At 44.7% G+C, this 19,208-nt stretch overlaps 1 protein-coding gene across 2 annotated transcripts in view; it reads right to left on the reverse strand.

Annotated features, from left to right (window-relative positions):
- Window positions 1-4,907: 4,907 nt before the first annotated feature.
- LOC147029849 (plasma membrane ascorbate-dependent reductase CYBRD1-like) overlaps window positions 4,908-19,208 on the reverse strand; it is a 77,549-nt gene continuing 63,248 nt past the window's right edge. The window contains exons 4-5 of one of the 2 annotated variants that reach the window (XM_085873258.1): window positions 11,509-11,748; window positions 4,908-5,366 (exon numbers count right to left, since the gene is read on the reverse strand). In XM_085873258.1, the coding sequence (XP_085729384.1) occupies window positions 11,547-11,748 (202 nt within the window). In that variant the 3' untranslated portion in view covers window positions 4,908-5,366; window positions 11,509-11,546. Of the gene's footprint in view, window positions 5,367-10,884; window positions 11,749-19,208 lie in introns of those variants that run through there. The other variant, XM_085873257.1, reaches the window with a different exon arrangement.

Below are 19,208 nucleotides of genomic sequence, written 5' to 3' on the forward strand. Positions count from 1 at the left end.
GTTGCCACTGACAAACCAGACATAATCTGCCTAACAGAAACTTTCCTCCCTCAAGACGTCTCTGACTCCCAAGTATCTCTCCCTGGTTACTCCCTCCTCCGGTTTGACAGACCTGAGCCTCGACCTGGTGGAGGAGTTGCTCTCTTCATCAAAGACACTATTCCTCACTCTCCATGCACTGCCCTCACTCCCCCACACCCACACACCCCCACACCCCCAGGAATACATCTGGCTACGGCTTCCCCTCCACTCCCACCTCATGTTTATATGTGTACTGCACCGTCCACCAAACAGTGATGACTCCATTTACACCGCACTATCCGAAAACATAGACCAACTTCTATCTTCTCATCCAAACTCTCTCTTCCTCATATGTCATGACTTCAATTGTCATCATGCCAGTTGGCAAGGTGTGGGTACCTCTCTCACCTGTCATGGTGCTTCAGCAAAAGCTTTCTGCGACTCATTGGGACTGACTCAATCGGTCAACTTCCCGACCCGGATCTCAACTTTACCTCAAATGGCCGCACTGCTGATACCGCACGTGAAAAGGATGAATGCCTAAACTCGGTGTTTGCATCGAAATCTTGTGTCCGAAACCCATCACTTTCTCTACCCACCTTACCCAGTCACACCCAACTGTCCCTGGACTCTGTGTCCTTTTCTCCTGACAAGGTGGAGAGCTTGCTGTCAAACCTCAACTCAGATTATGCAACCGGTCCAGACGGCATCAGCCCACATGTCCTAAAAACCTGCTCCTCTGCTCTTGCTCACCCTCTCTCTGTTCCATTCACCCTCTCATTTGCTCAAGGTAATCAGCTATCTGCTTGGAAATCAGCAAACATTACTGCCCTGCCCAAAAAGGTGCAAAAACAGATCCCTGCAACTCCAGACCAATCAGCCTTCTTCCAATCATCAGCAAGGTTATGGAATCCATCATCGCTTCAGACATTAAATTCTTCCTCTTCTCCAATGGCTTGATTTCCGATCATCAATTTGGTTTCAGACCAGGTCACTCTACCCTGGATATGCTGCTTCTGCTCTTCAAACAATGGATGGAGGTCCTCAATGCCGGACATGAAATCAGAGCCATATCCCTCAACATATCGCATGCTTTTGACAGTCTGATACCCTGCCATGCTCACCAAACTCTCCTCCTATGGTATCCAAGGGCATCTCCACTCATGGCTCGCAGACTTCCTCTCCTGTCGCAGTCAACGTGTGGCCCTAAACGGAGTTCTTTCATCCCCTCTTCCTGTCCAGGCTGGAGTTCCTCAAGGCAGCGTTCTGGGCCCTGTTTTTTTCTGGTTTTCATCAACGGTCTCTCTGACTCTCTGGAAAATCCTGTTTCTCTCTTTGCTGATTAATCCCCCCTCTGCCGTACCATCTGTCATCCCTCAGATTGACAAGCAGCAGCTGCTTCACTGACTGCAGATCTGGGTAAAATCACAAACTGGTCCAACACTTGGAACATGTCTTTCAATCCGGACAAATCTCACACTCTCATTATGTCTCTCTGAAAGGACCGTTTAGAAACCCCCCCCCCCCCATCAACTTTCTCAACATTCCTCTGGAAGAAGTCCTTTCTTTCAAGCTTCTGGGTCTCACTATCTGCCATGATCTTTCTTGGGAAAGCCACATTTCCAACCTTGCCTCCAAAGCCAGTCGCCGACTGGGAATCCTCCGTCGTGCAAAGTCCTTCCTTGGCTCACCTGAGCTCCTGACCACTTACAAAGCTTTCGCCCACAGCCTGATGGAGTACTGTTCTCCCCTCTGGGCTGGTGCTCCTGCCTCCCACCTTTCTCGGCTTCACGCTGTGGAAACTAAAGCATTTCGGATCATTGGCATCTCCCGCGATGAGGCTGAGTCTTTGGGCCTCTCACTCTTTCAACGCAGGCAGTTCGGTGGTCTTTCTGTCTTCTACCATCTACTCTCCGGTCTCGCCCCCCCCCCCCTGCTGTGTCTGTGATTTGTCCCCACCATATTTCCGCAGGGCGCTCAAGGTACAATGTATCTATACAACCCCCTTCTCGTAAAACTATGAAAATCACGAATCATGGCTCACCTTCACCTTTTTATTCCCCTTTTCCCCCGCCTTTGGAATAAACTCCCTCACTCTGTTCAATCCCATTCTTTCCTCCAGGCCTTCAAAACAGCTGTTCTCCAACACCTGTTATCGTCCCCCATCCAAATCCTTGATTTTTTCTACCCCCATTAATCCACCCCAAACCAACCTCCTTCAAATTCCCTGTTTTCCTTCCTGAAAGTCCCTGTAATGTCCATCTTGTACACCCACCCCATCCCGCTTCTTTGTTCACCCGTGTTCTCCACCTCATCCCACTCCCTTCCACAGATCCCCTTATGTCTCTGTTCCCCACTGTTTTGTCCTTCCCACTCCCGCCCCTCTTGTCCCATGCCCCCGTTGCTGTAGATTGTGTGTTAGCCATCATACGAGCCTTGACAAGGTATACAACAAATAAAAATAAAAATAATTTAAAATATATACATATATAAAAATAATAATTAAAAAAATAACAGGAATAAATTCCTGTGTGGGGCTGGCATGAAAAAATTCTGACTCAAACCAAAGGACCACATCATACACACAGTGGCAGCCCAATGAGCTATTGAGTCTGGATATCCTCAGAACTTTCTTATACTAACACTGCAAGCTTCATAATGGCCAATGTCCCACGTGCCTGATCAGCAGACCCAGTGTATGTGTACGAGTGTGCACATATTAGAAATAAACCTCACAGAGAAATTTAATAAACAGGAATAATTTCCTGTGTGGGGCGAGTGGAAAAAAATTGACTCAACCCAGCACTTGATCACTTGCACGGTGACAGCCCACTGAGTTATTGTCTTCAGATGTCCTCAAAACTTTCTCACACTAACACTGCAAGCTTTAAAATGGCCAATGTCTTACATGTCTGCTCAGCAGACCATGTGGGAAGTATATATATATATATATATATATATATATATATATATATATATATATATATATATATATATATATATATATATATATATATATATATCTTCTTCTTTCGGCTGCTCCCGTTCGGGGTCGCCACAGCGGATCTTCCGTATGATCCACATAGTGATTTGGCACATGTTTTACGCCGGTAGCCCTTCCTGATGCAACCCTGGTCGCCTCTTACGACACAGGGATATGGTACACCTATTCTAACCGGGGTATACACCGGCCCAGTACACTGGTACTCACTTCGCCGACCTCGGAAGGATGACAGGCTGAGTCAACCCCTTCTTCTTCTTCTTTCGGCTGCTCCCGTTAGGAGTCGCCACAGCGGATCAACATATGATCCGCATAGTGATTTGGCACATGTTTTACGCCGGATGCCCTTCCTGACGCAACCCTGGTCGCCTCTTACGACACAGGGATATGGTACACCTATTTTAACCGGGGTATACACCGGCCCAGTACACTGGTACTCATTTCACCGACCTCGGAAGGATGACAGGCTGAGTCAACCCCCTGGTGTATTAATTCAGTGGCCCAACGGGGCTTGAACTCAGGACATTTTGGATCCCAAGCCGCTGCCCTAACCACTGCGCCAACACCAGGGTTTATATATATATATATATATATATATATATATATATATATATATATATATATATATACATATACATATATATACATATATATACATATATATATATATATATATATATATATATATATATATATATATATATATATACACACACACATATGTGTGTGTGCGTGTGCGTGTGCGTGTGTGCGTGTGTGCGTGTGTGCGTGTGTGCGTGTGTGTGCGTGTGTGCGTGTGTGTGCGTGTGTGCGTGTGTGTGCGTGTGTGTGTGTGTGTGTGTGTGTGTGTGTGTGTGTGTGTGCGTGTGTGTGTGTGTGTGGTCTCGATCCTGTCAGCCACGAAGGACAAAGAGTGAATGGTGGCATCTCATCGACGGGGCCTGAGGAGGAGGAATCTGAGGCACAGGAGGGCAAGTCGCATATCTGGGACGCCAAAGAGGACTCGCCAACTGAGTCAGGGCACCTCCGGGATGAGGCCATGTGTCCCATCGTGCCACATCACCAATGCCCATCTTCCCCATCCCTATCCCTCCACATTCTCTAGTACATTTGGGCTTGCACAGCTGTCAGGCTGTGAAGTGAGGGAGAAAAGAAAAGACTGCTTTTCTTTTCTCCATACTTCACTTTTATTTTCAAGTTCTTGGTTTATTCTTCTCCCCTGAGTGAATGATGGCCAAGTCTTTTGTGTAAGAAAGATTGCTAAGAAAAATACATGTTAAGGTTAAATCTGCTCTTATGTGCCTTTTGTTTTCTTTTGCTTTAAATGATTGCTTGCTTGTGCATTTGCAATAAATAATTGTTTGTTGATATTTCCAATCTGTCTCGGTTATCTTTTCCTTTAATGGTCGAACACAGTGCATAAGTATACTTCGACAGGAAGTTCTACCAAATAATTTGCTTTTGTCAGCAAGCACACACTCAATGTGTAATGCTCGGCCGTAATCCGAATGTGCTGAGGGCACTTGGTTCTAATGGACTGGCTGTCCACAGGTAACGTATCACGAGTAGTGCAACCCTGCCCGGATTTGCTGTGCCAATTGGCATTCGTGGTTGCCCAGAAACCTGCCAGTTGTGTTGAGTTATATGTGCCCAGCGGCCTCAGGACCAGCCGTTCGAGAGGGACCCGAGCCTCGAACTCCGGATCCAGAACAATACTTTACTCGAGTTTACAGCCAGTGTCACAAATTCTTCCCAAGAGCAGGTGAGTTTCCTGGTGCCATTGGAATATAATTCACGTTTTTGACACAGAAACGTTTTGAAAAGAGGGAAGTTCCTGATACCACTTATATAAATGTCTTTAACATGGTACCTGTAACAGCCAAAAAGACCAGAACAACTTTGGCTGTTAATATATTTAGAACCACAAATGATACAATGATACCCTTTGGTTCAAATGACACAGAAACTCATAAAATTTTGTGCACACCACAATACACTTCAATGTGAGCTCCATTTGTCGAGTGCAGGAAATCAAGGCAGTACGCAAGTTCTTGCCATGTGCAGCTCAGCATGTTTGCATCCACCAGTGTGCATGTAGCTGTGATCCAAGAACAAAGATCCTGCAGGTTTGCCACCTTGGTCGTGTTGACAATATCTTTGAAAAACCCCCACAGAAAAAAATCAAGGTGGGTTATGTTTGGTGGTCATGGGGGCCAGGCCGATGGTCCACCTCGGCCAATCCAGAGACCTGGAAATTTTTCATTCAGGACGGCTCGAATAACGAAGGCCCAATGTGGGGAGCGCCATCCTGTTGTAAAATGACATCGGGTTGCAGGTCTTCAATCTGTGAAAAGGCAAATCCTTCTAACATGTTCATGTAAATTGTTTAGGTCACTATCCTTCGCAAAAAATAAAAATGAAAAAACAGACCCACCAAGCCATCATGGAGAAGGCCACACCACATATTGACCTTTGGACTGTCACGTATGTGTTCAATGACCATGGGGTTTTTTAGAGCCCCAGATCCTCACATTGTGCCGGCTGACCTTCTCCGATACATGAAAGCAAGTTTCGTCTGTGAACATGATCTTTTTCAGATAATCTTCGTCATCCTCTATGCAATTAAGCATTTCCAAGGCAAATGCCTTGCATTTGGGTGTGTTATTTGGTTGAAGTTTCTGCAGAATCTGCACCTTGTCAGCATAAAGCTTTAGTGTTTTATGCAAAATCCTGTGTACAGTCAGGTCAGGTCAGGTATGGGAGCATGTGCCAGAACAGCGCGTCGCTGCGTTCACTTTCCGCCGGTACTCCAGGGGTCTCCGTCTGGCCATCCCCCAGGCAGATGCCAGGCCCATCCCCATCTCCTTGAGATGATGGTCAACCTGCTGCAACCATGAGGCACGTGGTCGGCCCACTGGCCTCCTCCACTCATGAGACTCCCTCGCTGAGAGAATCTGGTGAGCAGGATCAGCGTCAGGAAAACGAGCCACATGTCCATCCAACCGCAACTGACGCTCACGGACTATGCAGGTAACAAATCTCATCCAAGTCTCTCTCAGCAACCGCTCGTTGAACACAAAATCCGACCAGCGATAGCCAAGGATTCTCCGAAGAGACCTGGTACCAAAGGAATTAAGTCTCCGTCTCAGATCCTTGGTCAGAGTCCAAGTCTCGCACCCATAGAGCAAGACTGGAAGTACCAAGGACCTGAAGACTCGGACTTTCGTCCTCCCGCACAGGTACCGGCAGCGCCACACCCCATGATCCAGTGAATCCATGACTCCCCAGGCCCGACCCAGACGTCTATTGACCTCTGACTCGCAGCCAGCAGAGACATGAATATCACTGCCAAGGTAAGTGAATCTCTCCACGACCTCAACATCCTCACCACAAACAGACACAGACAGGACAGCAGCATCCAATATGTCACCGAAAGCCTGGATCTTAGTTTTGACCCAAGAAACCCGTAATCCCAACGGTTCCGACTCCTCATTCAGCAACTCGAGGGCCCCCAAGAGGATGTCTAAAGTCTCCGCAAAGATGACTGCATCATCTGCAAAATCAAGGTCCGAGATCTTGACATTGCCAAACGATGCACCGCAACTTGATCTCTCCGACATCCTCCCTAAAATCCAGTCCATACAAGTGCTGAAAAGTGTGGGGGCCAGTACACATCCCTGACGAACTCCAGTAACAACTGGAAATAAGTCAGAGATGGTACCACCACACTTCACAGCACTCTCAGTACCAGAGTAGAGTTCAGACATCAGATCGATCAGTTTTGGTGGCACCCCACGAAGACCAAGAATCCTCCAGAGGACATCCCGATTCACTGAATCGAACGCTTTACAGAGAGCAACATAGGCTGCAAGCAGCCCCTGCCGAAACTCTCGTCTGCGTTCGGTGAGGACACGAAGTGCAAGGATACGGTCAATCGTTGACCTCTTTGGTGTAAAGCCTGACTGCTCTGGACGCTGGTGCTCAAGCAGATGGTGGCGAACCCTATCAAGAATTATCCGAGCAAAGACCTTGCCCGGCACTGAGAGCAGCGTCACCCCTCGGTAGTTGTTGCAGTCTTGGCGATCACCCTTCCCTTTCCAGAGAGGGACAACAAGGCCCCTCTTCCAGTCAGTTGGGATGATGCCTGTGTTCCAGGCAGAGCACAAAACTGCATGCAACGACACGAGTGCAGAATTTCCACCAGCCTTGAGAAGTTCAGCATGGATGCCACAGATCCCTGGAGCTTTGCCACGTTTCAACTGGTTCACCGCAGCCCGTGTTTCCACAAGCGAAGGTGGACCACAGTTGATTCGAGGGTCAGCAACAGGGATTGTAACACCCTTGACATCCAACTCGACAGCTGGGGGATCAGCCTGGTACAACCGCTCAAAGTAACCGGCCCAGCGGGCCTTCACTTCAGACTCCTCTGTCAAGAGCCTACCACTCTCTGCGCGAACTGCAGTGCTCCGAGGGATGGGCTTGGATGAACGTAATGCGCGAATTCCCCTGTAAGCGGGACGAGAATCACCTGTCCACAGGTGATGCTCTACCCCCTCACAGATTCCTCGCACATAGGCCTCCTTGTCCACCCTCGGTGCACGTACCGTTTTACGCCTCAGCTCCCTGAACAGCTCAGCTCTGCCATTCAGCCTGGCCCTGCGACTCTGGTCAATGGTATCCAGTGTACAGTGGTGGTTGATAGTCCCAGTTCTCTGGATGTGCATCAAATTGATTTTCTGGGGGATTGTTGAAATGATTCACACACTCGTTCAACGTCTGCTGCACTTGTGCTTAGTCGACCGGTACTTTTCTGTTTCTGACAACTTCCACTCTCCTTAAACCTCTTGTACCACTCTCTGATACTAATCTGCGATAGCGAATTCCTTCATTATCTTACACGAAAATGACACTGAACTTGTGTGTTGGATCTTGTCTCGCTGAACCATTCAATGCACTAAGACTCCTGTGGAGTTGCCATCTTTACCTCGGCCACCGAAGGTGAAGAAAGTTATGTTTTCACCCCTTTTTGTCTGTCTGTTTGTTTGTCTGTGGACAAGATATCTCAAGAAGCTGGGGATGTATCTGGTTGAAATTTTGTGGACAGGTTCAATCTGTGACAAGGACGAACAGATTAGATTTCGGTGAAGATCCAGATCCGGATCCAAGTCAATCGGATGAAAATTGAGGGTTTTCGAAATCTCACCTAAGTTGTTGACCTTTGGCCGATGTTGACCTTTTGACTTCAAAAACAATAGGCTTATTGCTTATGACAAACTCTACCATGTGGTGAAGTTTTGTGAAGATTTGTTTCGAATTGTGACCTGTAGGTGATAAGCAGACAGACAAACGAACTGTCAGTCTGTCTGTCTGACAAAATAACAAAATCAACTGACCAATATACTTGAGAAATCTTCAATTTTGCAAGAAATGAACAGAGAGAGGTGAAAACATAAGTTCCTTCACCTTATAGGTGGTGGAGGTAATAAGTTAATAATTTACTTGCACATATAATATATGAAAATACCATGAACATTATGAAAAGGCAAATCAAGACAATATTCAAAGAAGAAATCCTATGCCATTCATGTCTCTTGAGTTTCATTGATATTAAAATGTACAGTTAACTAATTTGCTCCTGCACCCACATATGTGGAGCGATTTGTGAGCTACACCATGACAGAACCAGCTAGCCTCGATTAAACAACCACCTTTAAGGGTCCAGCCAGGTGAAAGATTACTACCCACACATCACCCATTAAGTGTTGTTAGTTTACATAATTAGGAATGCATCTTACACACTCTTATGCTTACAATTGACTTGGTGGTGCTTCGCAAGAAGGATGGTATAATGTTCTTTCTTTACAATATCGAGGCTCATGGAAGAGCAAGGCAATTCAGGTATGCACTGGCATTGGAGCAACAGTTTGACACAATAAACAAGGGAATGAACAAACAGGAAAAGATGAGTGATAGGAGGAGAAGTAATACAATAAAGTACAAGTTAGAAGGTTGGGCTATGAAGGGTTGATGGGGGTAATAAATATTATGGGTAAGGATAGTGTGGGGGGGGGGCGGTGACAGGAGATGGCAGTGCCCTACTTGCTTGAAGCCATGGAAGGAAGTGTGTAATAGTACTGAAAATGGAAGGTAGTGACCGAGACAGAAGTGAGGGACAAAATAGTTGGTGTGTGCAATCAGCCTGGATTGTGGAGATTTAATGAGGATAAAGTTACTACAGGGGAATGCATACATCCTGGAGGTTCTGGGAAGAGTCAAGTCGGAGGACTTAGAGCAAAGGAAGATATAGCACAAAAAAAAAAATGCCACTGACCTGCCTGCAAGTGATATCAACAGGCCTTGTGCTTCAGCCTCATTGTCAGAGTCCCATCATGTTGAGAGCTTTTGATTCCACAGAATCCAGGAGAGACATAATGCTGGGTTGCCAAATTCAGGTGAGAGCAGTCCCCCAATGAAATATGGACAATGGCCTCAAGGACTGATTAGCTCCGATTTTTCAAGGAAAGGCTTGGACTGACAGAAGATGCTCAGTTTTCCACTGGCTTCAGAGATCAGCTTTGCTATGTGGTTGGCCCAGGATAGGGCATGGCTGATGCAGAGGCCTAGAATTTCAAGAGACTAAACCTCTTTCAGTGGTTGGCCATGAAAAATTAATAAAAAAGAATGGCCCAATAATGATTTGGACAAAGCTCAACAATGAAGTACAATAAGTCAATATATTATGTAACAACCCAATATTTTGAACGTTGATTGAAGTATAACTGGTCAGGACTCATCTTACTAAATACAATGATTCCAAAATTATCAAAGAAGAAAATTAACGACAGCAGCATGGAATAGTTTGAGATCTAATACTGGGCTGGTGTGCCAATGAAAGTTGTCGAATGGGATTTGAAAGTAAACGAGGATTTATAGCTTGGAATGAGTGGAGTTGTAGGTGAAATGAGATGGTGGTGGACTGCCTGCTTGAAGCCCTGGAGGGAAGCAGAAAGACAATGATTTGCAACCAGATTTTCTGGTGTAATGGTTCGAGCGCCCACTCTGAATCTGGGAGGTTGGGGGTTCAAACACTGCCCGAGTAACGCCAAAGACTTTAAAAATGGCATGTGCTGCTTCTTTGCTTGACGTTCCACATTTAATAAGGATATACTAGAGCATGGACAAGCAACCATGGCACAGTGCCGGCTTCATGGCCTCTTATTGCGATGGAGTTCCTTGGAAGAGAACTCATTATTATCATCGTAGGTGCTGTGTTACAGTCCCCACAAAAGGCACAATGAGTAGTGTATAGAAACATATCACACATTATAAAATTCAGGAGTGGGATGGCCAATTGGTACAAAAATGCTAAATAGGAATTTATTTATTTATTTTTTAATTTCAGCTGGAGTGGAGAGGTTGTAGTGGTTAACGAGTGACAAAGCACAACAGCAGTCTATGGGACTACGAGGAGTTAAATAGCTTTGTGTAAGTAACGAACGATATAAAATTCCAGATTCTGGAACATTGCTACAAATTGAGAAAACCCAGCAAGAGAAAACAAAGAATGGTGGTGGTGAATGGGATCTGCAAAGGAAGGTTATTAAAAAAAAAATTTCAAATTTTTTAAACCACATGCGCACACATGACAGACACACCAACACATAGTTAATTAAAGGTTTGCGATGCACAAAGTCTATTTAAACGTTTAAAGTTATACAATTGCATGGATAATCATCCACCTCTCTTTGCAAAGCTGATTAATTAGTTGAAGAGATACCCAAACGTATGGAATTCACGCTTCATGCTCCATTTTGTGAGCCAAAGCATCAAATGAGCCTGACATGTGCTCCAGTAAACCAAGGTAAAGCTTTAAAACACGTTTAATAAGACAAACATCCAATTAGCTGCAACCCAAACCTTCCAAAAAAGGGCCATCTTCTTTGGAATGCAGTCTCCTTTCATTAAATGTAGCTTGCCAAATGCACAAAGGAAAGCAATTTGCTTGAGGTTTCATGGTACCACAACGTTGGGTAAGCAAACACATGGCATCGCAAGATAACCAACAAGCAACTCTCCCACTATTTTTTTTATTATGAAAACCACTTTCCCTTGTATGAGGACTATGAGTATCATCTAATCACCCCCAAAACCTCACCCGTTAAAGAATGCAGTTGGGAGGGATAAGGCGGGGTGGGGGTGGAAAGAACAGCAAACCAGCTGTCAAAAGAACCAATAATGTACAAAATTATACCGACAATCCTTTCACCAGATGCTCAACTTGCTCAACTAAATGCAACCAGGAATGAAAAACCTAATCTTAGTTTCTTTCAGCTGCAACTTCAAGAGCATTGTTTAAATTGCATCCGAGTTATCATGGGCACTTTATGAAGGTCAGAAACACAGGGCAGGAGCTCACGTGCCATTGAATGGAAGTAGGACAAAGCATTTTAAAGGTCAGGTTAACACTTGGGTGAGACAAATCGTACCATATGTGATGCTGTCAACACAAATCTTGCATGACAAACTATTTCCTCATTCCTTTCATTTCAGTTGTTCCACTTTCAGAGTCCACCTCCCAGTGGTCATCTTGAGGCCATTGCCACTGAGGTCGTGTGACGGAAAACAGCACACAACCTCCGTAAGCCATGATGAGCATACCCAACGTGTTGACAAATAAAGACTCCGGAGGTGAGTCCGAGTAAGGCCGCGTACCATTGGTCTTCTTTCTGCAATTGGGAACAGTAGTACACACGGTGGTGTTCATTATCGCCCGACTGTCGAGGATTACTTAAACCAAATAACTTGCTGGTTGGATTTGCTTTGGAGCTAAAAATGGATCCCCATCACAGGCAACATCTGTGCATATTCCACAGACAATGAAAATATCCCAGGTTGGATGCATAATTCCATTGCTATTTGCTCACCACAAGGCAACTCTGAATATGGAAGACAATGTATTGCTTGAATCACACCCACAGGTGTACAAAAGGTTGAAGCAATTCACTGTACTACAATTGTTTGATCATTTAAAACCTGCTTCCTCGTCAATACAAAAGTTTATATTTGATGAATAATGAGTTAATACAAGGCTTAACGAACCCCCCCCCTCCCACAACCCCACATCTACTCTCCCGGAAAGTTTGTGCCAAGCCAACTCAGTTTGTGTCACCATCTCCACACAGCCAGTTATGTCTAAATTGTCAAAGAAAACCCTAAAAATGATACTGGAAGAACAAGAAAAGAATTATAAATGCCAAAGAGTCATGACAATGTCTCACACGTTGAGTAGTTTCACAATGGTGGCAGTATTGGTTCTCACCACACAAATAGATATTTACTCACGACTGTCACACACGAGCAAACGTATTTTCACCAAGTCCCTTAAGGTGTGTATTTTTTTTTCCCCATGACGTCATGGGTTGACCTCTTCGATGCTCCCAGTTGAGCACACCTCTCAATATGCTGGGTTCCCAAGTTCAAATCACACTGTCTTTGAATGTCCTTGGAATTGATATTTTAAAAGTACAATTTATATCACAGTGCATCGATCAAGAAATGTCAGCTGGAACAATGTCATTTGAATTTGAAATTTGGCTGAGGCCGAGCGAAGGCAGGTCGAGGCCATTTAGTACTGATATGTGAAACACCCTGCAACCCGTGCCCACTGAAAGCAGACTTTTTGGGACACCAGGCACATTTTCCATGCAATAATCATGTGACTTTCTTAAAAATTTCTGCATGGTTAGGCACTCCTATGTTGAAAGTTTTGCGCCAATCACTCAAGTGGTTGTGGAGAAAAGTAATTTAAAAGCGAATAAAAGGTGAAAAAGTGAGGGTGGAAGAAAAAAAGAAAAAGAAAAAGGTGAGGGCCTTGGCCAACGTTCCACAACATGATCAAGGATGGTTGTGGATGGCTCTTACTTATGGACTTATCAATTATCATGTACTCGGTCAAAATATATTTCTGTAATTTCAAATATAGTAGTTTTCACAATTTCTCGTTTTCTCTACAGGTGTGATCGACCATATAATTGGAAACAGCATGCCGAGTTAGAGGTTTGCTGCTCGATCACACAGTGGTGGGGCAGTCGAGGGTGGGAAGAGAAGGAAAGGGTGATTAAATTCCAACAAATTTGCATAACTAATAAGTAGATGTTAAATTTGTTCCCCACCCCTCCCACTGCAAAATCTATCTGAATCCCATTATTATCTGACACCATCATTAAACAAGGTGAACTAACACACATTTTAAAACTGATAATTAGTAGATCTGACAATCAGTAGATAATTCTCTGCATCTGCTTTAACATGCAAACAATGATAAAATAAATAAATAAATAAAGCAGTAAATGCTACTTTGTGATTTCCTTAATTTCTGTGGCAGCAGCAAGATTGTTTCCAAATGGCGGTGGCTGTGAACCACACGTGGCACGTCACACGCATCATTTCATGTTTCAAATCGACTTGCATTTCTCAACCTTGCGAGTTTCTCATCTTCTTTAATCAAATTACATGCAATAAACTCAGAAACAACGTCCAAGTTATGTGTAGCAGCCAACAAGTAGGTTTTTATATGATATATTCCGAAAGGATGAACTAGGGATGACAGAGCACATCACAGATGGAAAGCATTATAAAGTTCAACGAATGCATAATTTGAGATAGGAGACTAAAGTACATTGTAAAGACAACAATGGAGTAATGCGAGACAAAGTTGGATGGGTTACAAGATGATCAATGAAGGAATGAAAGGTAAAGACAGATCAATTGGCATTATTGTTACCTCTGAGCTTTCTGATTCAGGGTTCAAGCTTTACCGAAGATAAAATGTTATTCCGGTGTGGTGCTAACAGGAGTGCTGTATCATGAAGTATGTCGGGTCTTTTTTGCAGATTTATACAAATCGTATGGGTTAAAATATTTATAATTTTCTCACAAGTGTGGGATTTGGATCAATCTTAGCTACAGCCATATTAAGCATATTTCGAAGCACATTCTTCTGATTGACTGCCAAAGATGAAGAACAAAGAAAACCGAGGCAAGTAATTATGAAAAGGAAAAAGATGACAGCTCCATGAATCATCTTCTCCATTGATCATTACTCTGACTATTGTCCATTGTAGAAAAACGAAAAGAAAAAACAAAATTGAAATTAAATCTTTAAAAAAGAAAAATTTGAGCCACATCGCATGTAAATGAAAGGATGGTGTCTGTTCCTTTGTATTGTTTCCTATCTTGAGGATCACCACTTCATAAATCATCATCAAACTCCATAGGCATAATTAACAATGTCTTACATATCATCAATCTCCTTTCATGAGGTCTTCATATATTATAAAACTGTCAAACGTTTCATCTCTTTTACCCTTTATATCTTTGCTGATTACTCTACTCTCTGCCACAACATCTCTCATCCTTCAGATAGGCAAGCTGCAGCCTCTTCCCTCTCTTCAGACCTTGATAGAATCACAAGCTGGTCAAACACTTAGAATACGTTTTTCAATCCTGACAAATCCCAGACACTCATCCTGTCTGCCCGAAAGGCCCATTTGGCACCCCCCCCCCTCATCAGTCGATTAGGGGGGGGAGGAGGTGTTGCCAGATGATTTGGGGGGTGGGGTGTTGGGGTTATTAACAATCCTCTTGTGGAAGTTCAGTCATTCAACCTCCTGAGTCTCACTATCAGCCATGATCTTTCTTGGGTAAACCACATTTCAAAGATGACCTCCAAAGACACTTGGAAACTTGGCATCTTCCATCATGTGAAGTCCTTCCTTCCAAAAGTCCTTCCTCTGGGCTGGCACCCCTGCCTCACACCTGGCTCAGCTTGACACCATGGAAACCAAGGACTTCAAATAATTGGAATCTCCCACAAAGAAGTTGAGTCTATGAGTTTCACATCACAGACAGGTAGGTGGTCTTTCTATCTACTAATGCCTCCTTTCTCATCTTGACCTATTGCTCTTTCCTTGCTCTGCCTTGACCTATCTGCCTTACCTTTCCTTGACCTATCCAAAAGGTTATTCCTCTCAATTTGTTTTCCAAATGTGGTCATCACATATATAAATATATAAATATAATTTTTTTTTTTTTAAAGAAGAAGACACTTCCAACCAAAAGTAAAAAACTGCATCGATTCCGCTAATTTGAACAAAAAAAAGCGAGAGCAGACCCAGCCTCAGGCAACGTTTCACCGGCTCCGCAGCCAGCTTCATCAGGCACTATATATATATATATATATATATATATATATATATATATATATATATATATATATATATATATATATATATATATATATATATATATATATATATATATATATATATATATATATATATATACATATACATTTTGTTACGGTTGTGGAAATTAACAGAACACCATTCAGGTTCCCCCGAAGATCAGTTATGTCGATAAGTGTGTGTCCAGAATAGATTTCCCCACTGATGTCTAACGGGATTTATTCATGTGCCGGGCTGTGCATCTTTGAGTTAGCCATTATTCTTTTCTATCATTCTTTTAAAACGAACAACATTCCGCCAGCATCATCTCCACAAACAACGCCATCTTTCCGCCAGCATAATCTCCACAAACAATGCCATCTTTACGCCAGCATCATCTCCAGAAACGACGACAAAGACAATAACAACTACCAGAGCATCCATCGACCACGTTCGCCTTTGATCGGGGCGGTTCCCGCCAAAATGAGGGTTCAAAGGTGAAGTAAAGGAGGGCGCTGATTTGGGGTGGAAAAGCCCACCGAGGCCCCTCCCCTTGGGGGCGAGCGCACGGAGCGATAAAAGGAGGCGCAGGTCGACGCCAAGTGAGTTGTTGGCGGTTGTGAGAGAATTGGGGAGGACATCGGTGGAATCGGTGTGGAGAGCGGGAGCAGTTGGTCGAGTCGGAGCTGGAGAGGAGTCGCCAGCCGGTTCGCCGTTGGAGGCACCGTTTGAAGGTGTTGTTGGAGTCGAGACGAGTTCGGGCAGAGGCATCGAGGGTCGCCCAGTAAGTCACCAAGAGGGTGGCAGGTAGCCTGCTCGGTCTCTCAGAGCCTTCCGGTCATCCCAGCTCTGAGCAAATATTAAAGGCTTACGGGCTCGGGTCTTGTTCTTTTCTGGGGTTTTTGCATGGAAGTCTGTGGCGCCTTGTCTGCTAAGTAGAACTGTTAAGTGCCTGTACATTACGTAATAAATAGACAACGGCTATAGGTCTTTTTGCTCGTGTTCTGTCCCTTACCCCCATTGCTTCATTGACTGCATGCGTGTGAAATAAATGTCATTGTTTGAATATTTACCTGCTTGTTGCGTCCCTTCCTCCATTGAGCTGCCGTAATTGCGTTCGGAATAATAGCTGGCTTTTTCATAGCTGAAAAGATAATCGACTCTGACGGGGCTTGGCGATAACAAACCGCTCAGCAATCGCAAACGGCGTGAGCTGCATAAAGCGGCTCGTGTCCGTACGGGTCCCATCGAGGTGTAAATCCCCGGCATTTCTGTCTGCGCGAATACTTAGGTAAATCGACAAATTCGGCGATCAACCCTGTCGTGCGTGGACAGAAGAGTTGGCCGATTTACGGTGTGGTTAAAAACACACCCGTAGCTGGATTTTGGCATTGATCCGAAAGCTGCGACAAGGATTGCCACGGTCGGTGGGCACGTACGGCCGCGAATTAGCTAAAAGCAGTCGCCCGCACACCGGAGTGGTGGAGATCCACAACAATATATATATATACATATATATATATATATACATATATATATACATATATATATATATATATACATATATACATATATACATATATACATATATACATACATATATATATATATATACATATATATATATACATATATACATATATATACATACATATATATATATATATATATATATATATATATATATATACATATATACATATATACATATATATATACATATATATATATATATACATATATATATACATATAGATATATATATATATATATATATATATATATATAGATATATATATATACATATATATACATATATATATATACATATATACATATATATATATATATATATATATATATATATATATATATATATTGTTCTGGCTGTGGAAATTCGCATTACACCATAAAGGGCCCTCAGGTGAGATATCTCCAGAGGTACATGTATAGTTAGCCCAAACCCGTTGTATGGAGGGATTTTTTGTGATCCATCCGGGCTGCGACGCTTTGAGTTAGTCGTTTTTCTTTCCCTATCTTTTATTTCAAACAAACAGCATCTCAACAACCACGCCATCCCCACCACAGCACCAACCACACGACAACGACGCCACCTCCACCACCTACGCTACCACATCATCGCTTCTACAACCATTCGCAAACACCACCACCTTCGCCTTTACCTTCACAACTTCATCCCACATCATCACTTCTACGGCCATTCCCAAACACCGCCAGTCAACACCAAACGTCATGTTCCCGGAGCTGTTCGGCCATGGAGACCGAACACGTCGATCCGCGGATCAGGAATGCTTCACGCCCACTTCTCCTCCGTCCAATGGGCAAGCGCGAGGCGGCTTGGCCCCGCCTCCAGGCGCGCGTGGGTGAATTCCGTCTATGTCCGTCTATGCAAATTTTAGGATCACGTGAGGTTCACGCCCATTTTTGCTCGACCAATGGCTGACCGGGGGGGGGGGGCGGTGTGGCCCCACCTCCAATCGCATTCTGATCCGGGAATTTACATATCGGTGCCTCCTGAGACCTATAAAGAGATGAGCGCAAGGCGACTCGATAGGAGAGTGTGGAACTGAGAAGAGGGGAGGAGAGTGTGGAACTGAGAAGAGGGCAGGGGAGTGTGGAACTGAGAAGAGGGCAAGAGAGTGTGGAACTGAGAAGAGGGCAGGAGAGTGTGGAACTGAGAAGAGGGCAGGAGAGTGTAGAACTGGAGAGTTGGTTGTGAGAGCAGCGAGAAGCGTGGAGCGTGGAGCGTTGCGTTGGTGGAGTTGAGTCGACTGCGCGCAGTGGAGCTGCGGGCGGCTGGTCGGGGCAGGGGAGCTTGGGTCCGAGGCCAAGAAGGACGGCGGTCAGCGACGAGGTTGCGGTGTGGGGGATTGCTCATCTCGTCGCGGGACCCAAGCCAGCCAGCCACTCCCCTCCCCCAGGGCATCAACAATTTCCCCTTTCCCCACGCTGAGATAGTGCAAAGGGGGCCCCGTTCCTCCCCCACCCCAAACGTGGTGCCAACGAGCACGCCAGGGGCATGAAGTCGGGGCAAAGCGGCGCGGACACTTTGCGGCTTGCCCGCCAACGCGTCACGAGGACGCGGGAAAGACCTGCCCGGTCTCGCGGACCTGGCCGCTCCTCTTGGTCCCGCGCACATTTGGCCTATGGGCCTGTCTGCCTCCTTGTCTGTGAGGGTGGCTTCCTTCTTTTGCTTTTGTGTAAATGTGTGTTGGCGCCGTCTGTGAAGTAAAACTGTGCAAGTGTTGCCGTGTGTACGCGTTAGGTCAGTGTCAACTGTTTTCTTCTTGCCTTTGCTTTTTGTGCATTCTGTATGGCTGTATATACGTGCTTTCCGTGTGCCGCGGAATAAAATGCTTGCTTGTTGAACTGTTCCCGCTCTGCTTCGTCTCCTTCCTATTAATTGAATCTCCATCTTGCATCACGTAATGGGTTCGTAGTGGGTTCAACGTCCTGGTAATTAATCGGAACCGTCAAGGCCGACGATAACACCGCTCAGTTATCACTGCAGCACGGAACGGACCGCTTAAGCGGTTCGTGTCCGGAGTCGGCCTGTGGCATGGTACGATCGCCCGGTCGACCATTCGCGCAGGTACTTAGGTAGATCGAATTTGGTGAGCAACCCTATCCTGCGCGGGTGGGCAATTGGCACGATCGTGGTGGGGTTAAACCCCCACCCGTGACTAGCTCCCGGCGTTGTTCCGAGAGGGTCACGACTGAATTGTCCGTCCGGTGGGCGACGTGCCGCGATTCGAGTTACGTGGCCGCTCGCACGCCGGCGGGTGCGAATTCGCAACAATATATATATATATATATATATATATATATATATATATATATATATATATATATATATATATATATATATATATATACATATATATACATATATATATATATACATATATATGTATATATATGTATATGTATATATATGTATA

Source organism: Eptatretus burgeri, chromosome 3, assembly GCF_056783735.1.
Source record: "Eptatretus burgeri isolate ZD-2024b chromosome 3, Ebu_testis_v1, whole genome shotgun sequence".
In the NCBI taxonomy this organism is placed as follows: Eukaryota; Metazoa; Chordata; class Myxini; order Myxiniformes; family Myxinidae; genus Eptatretus; species Eptatretus burgeri.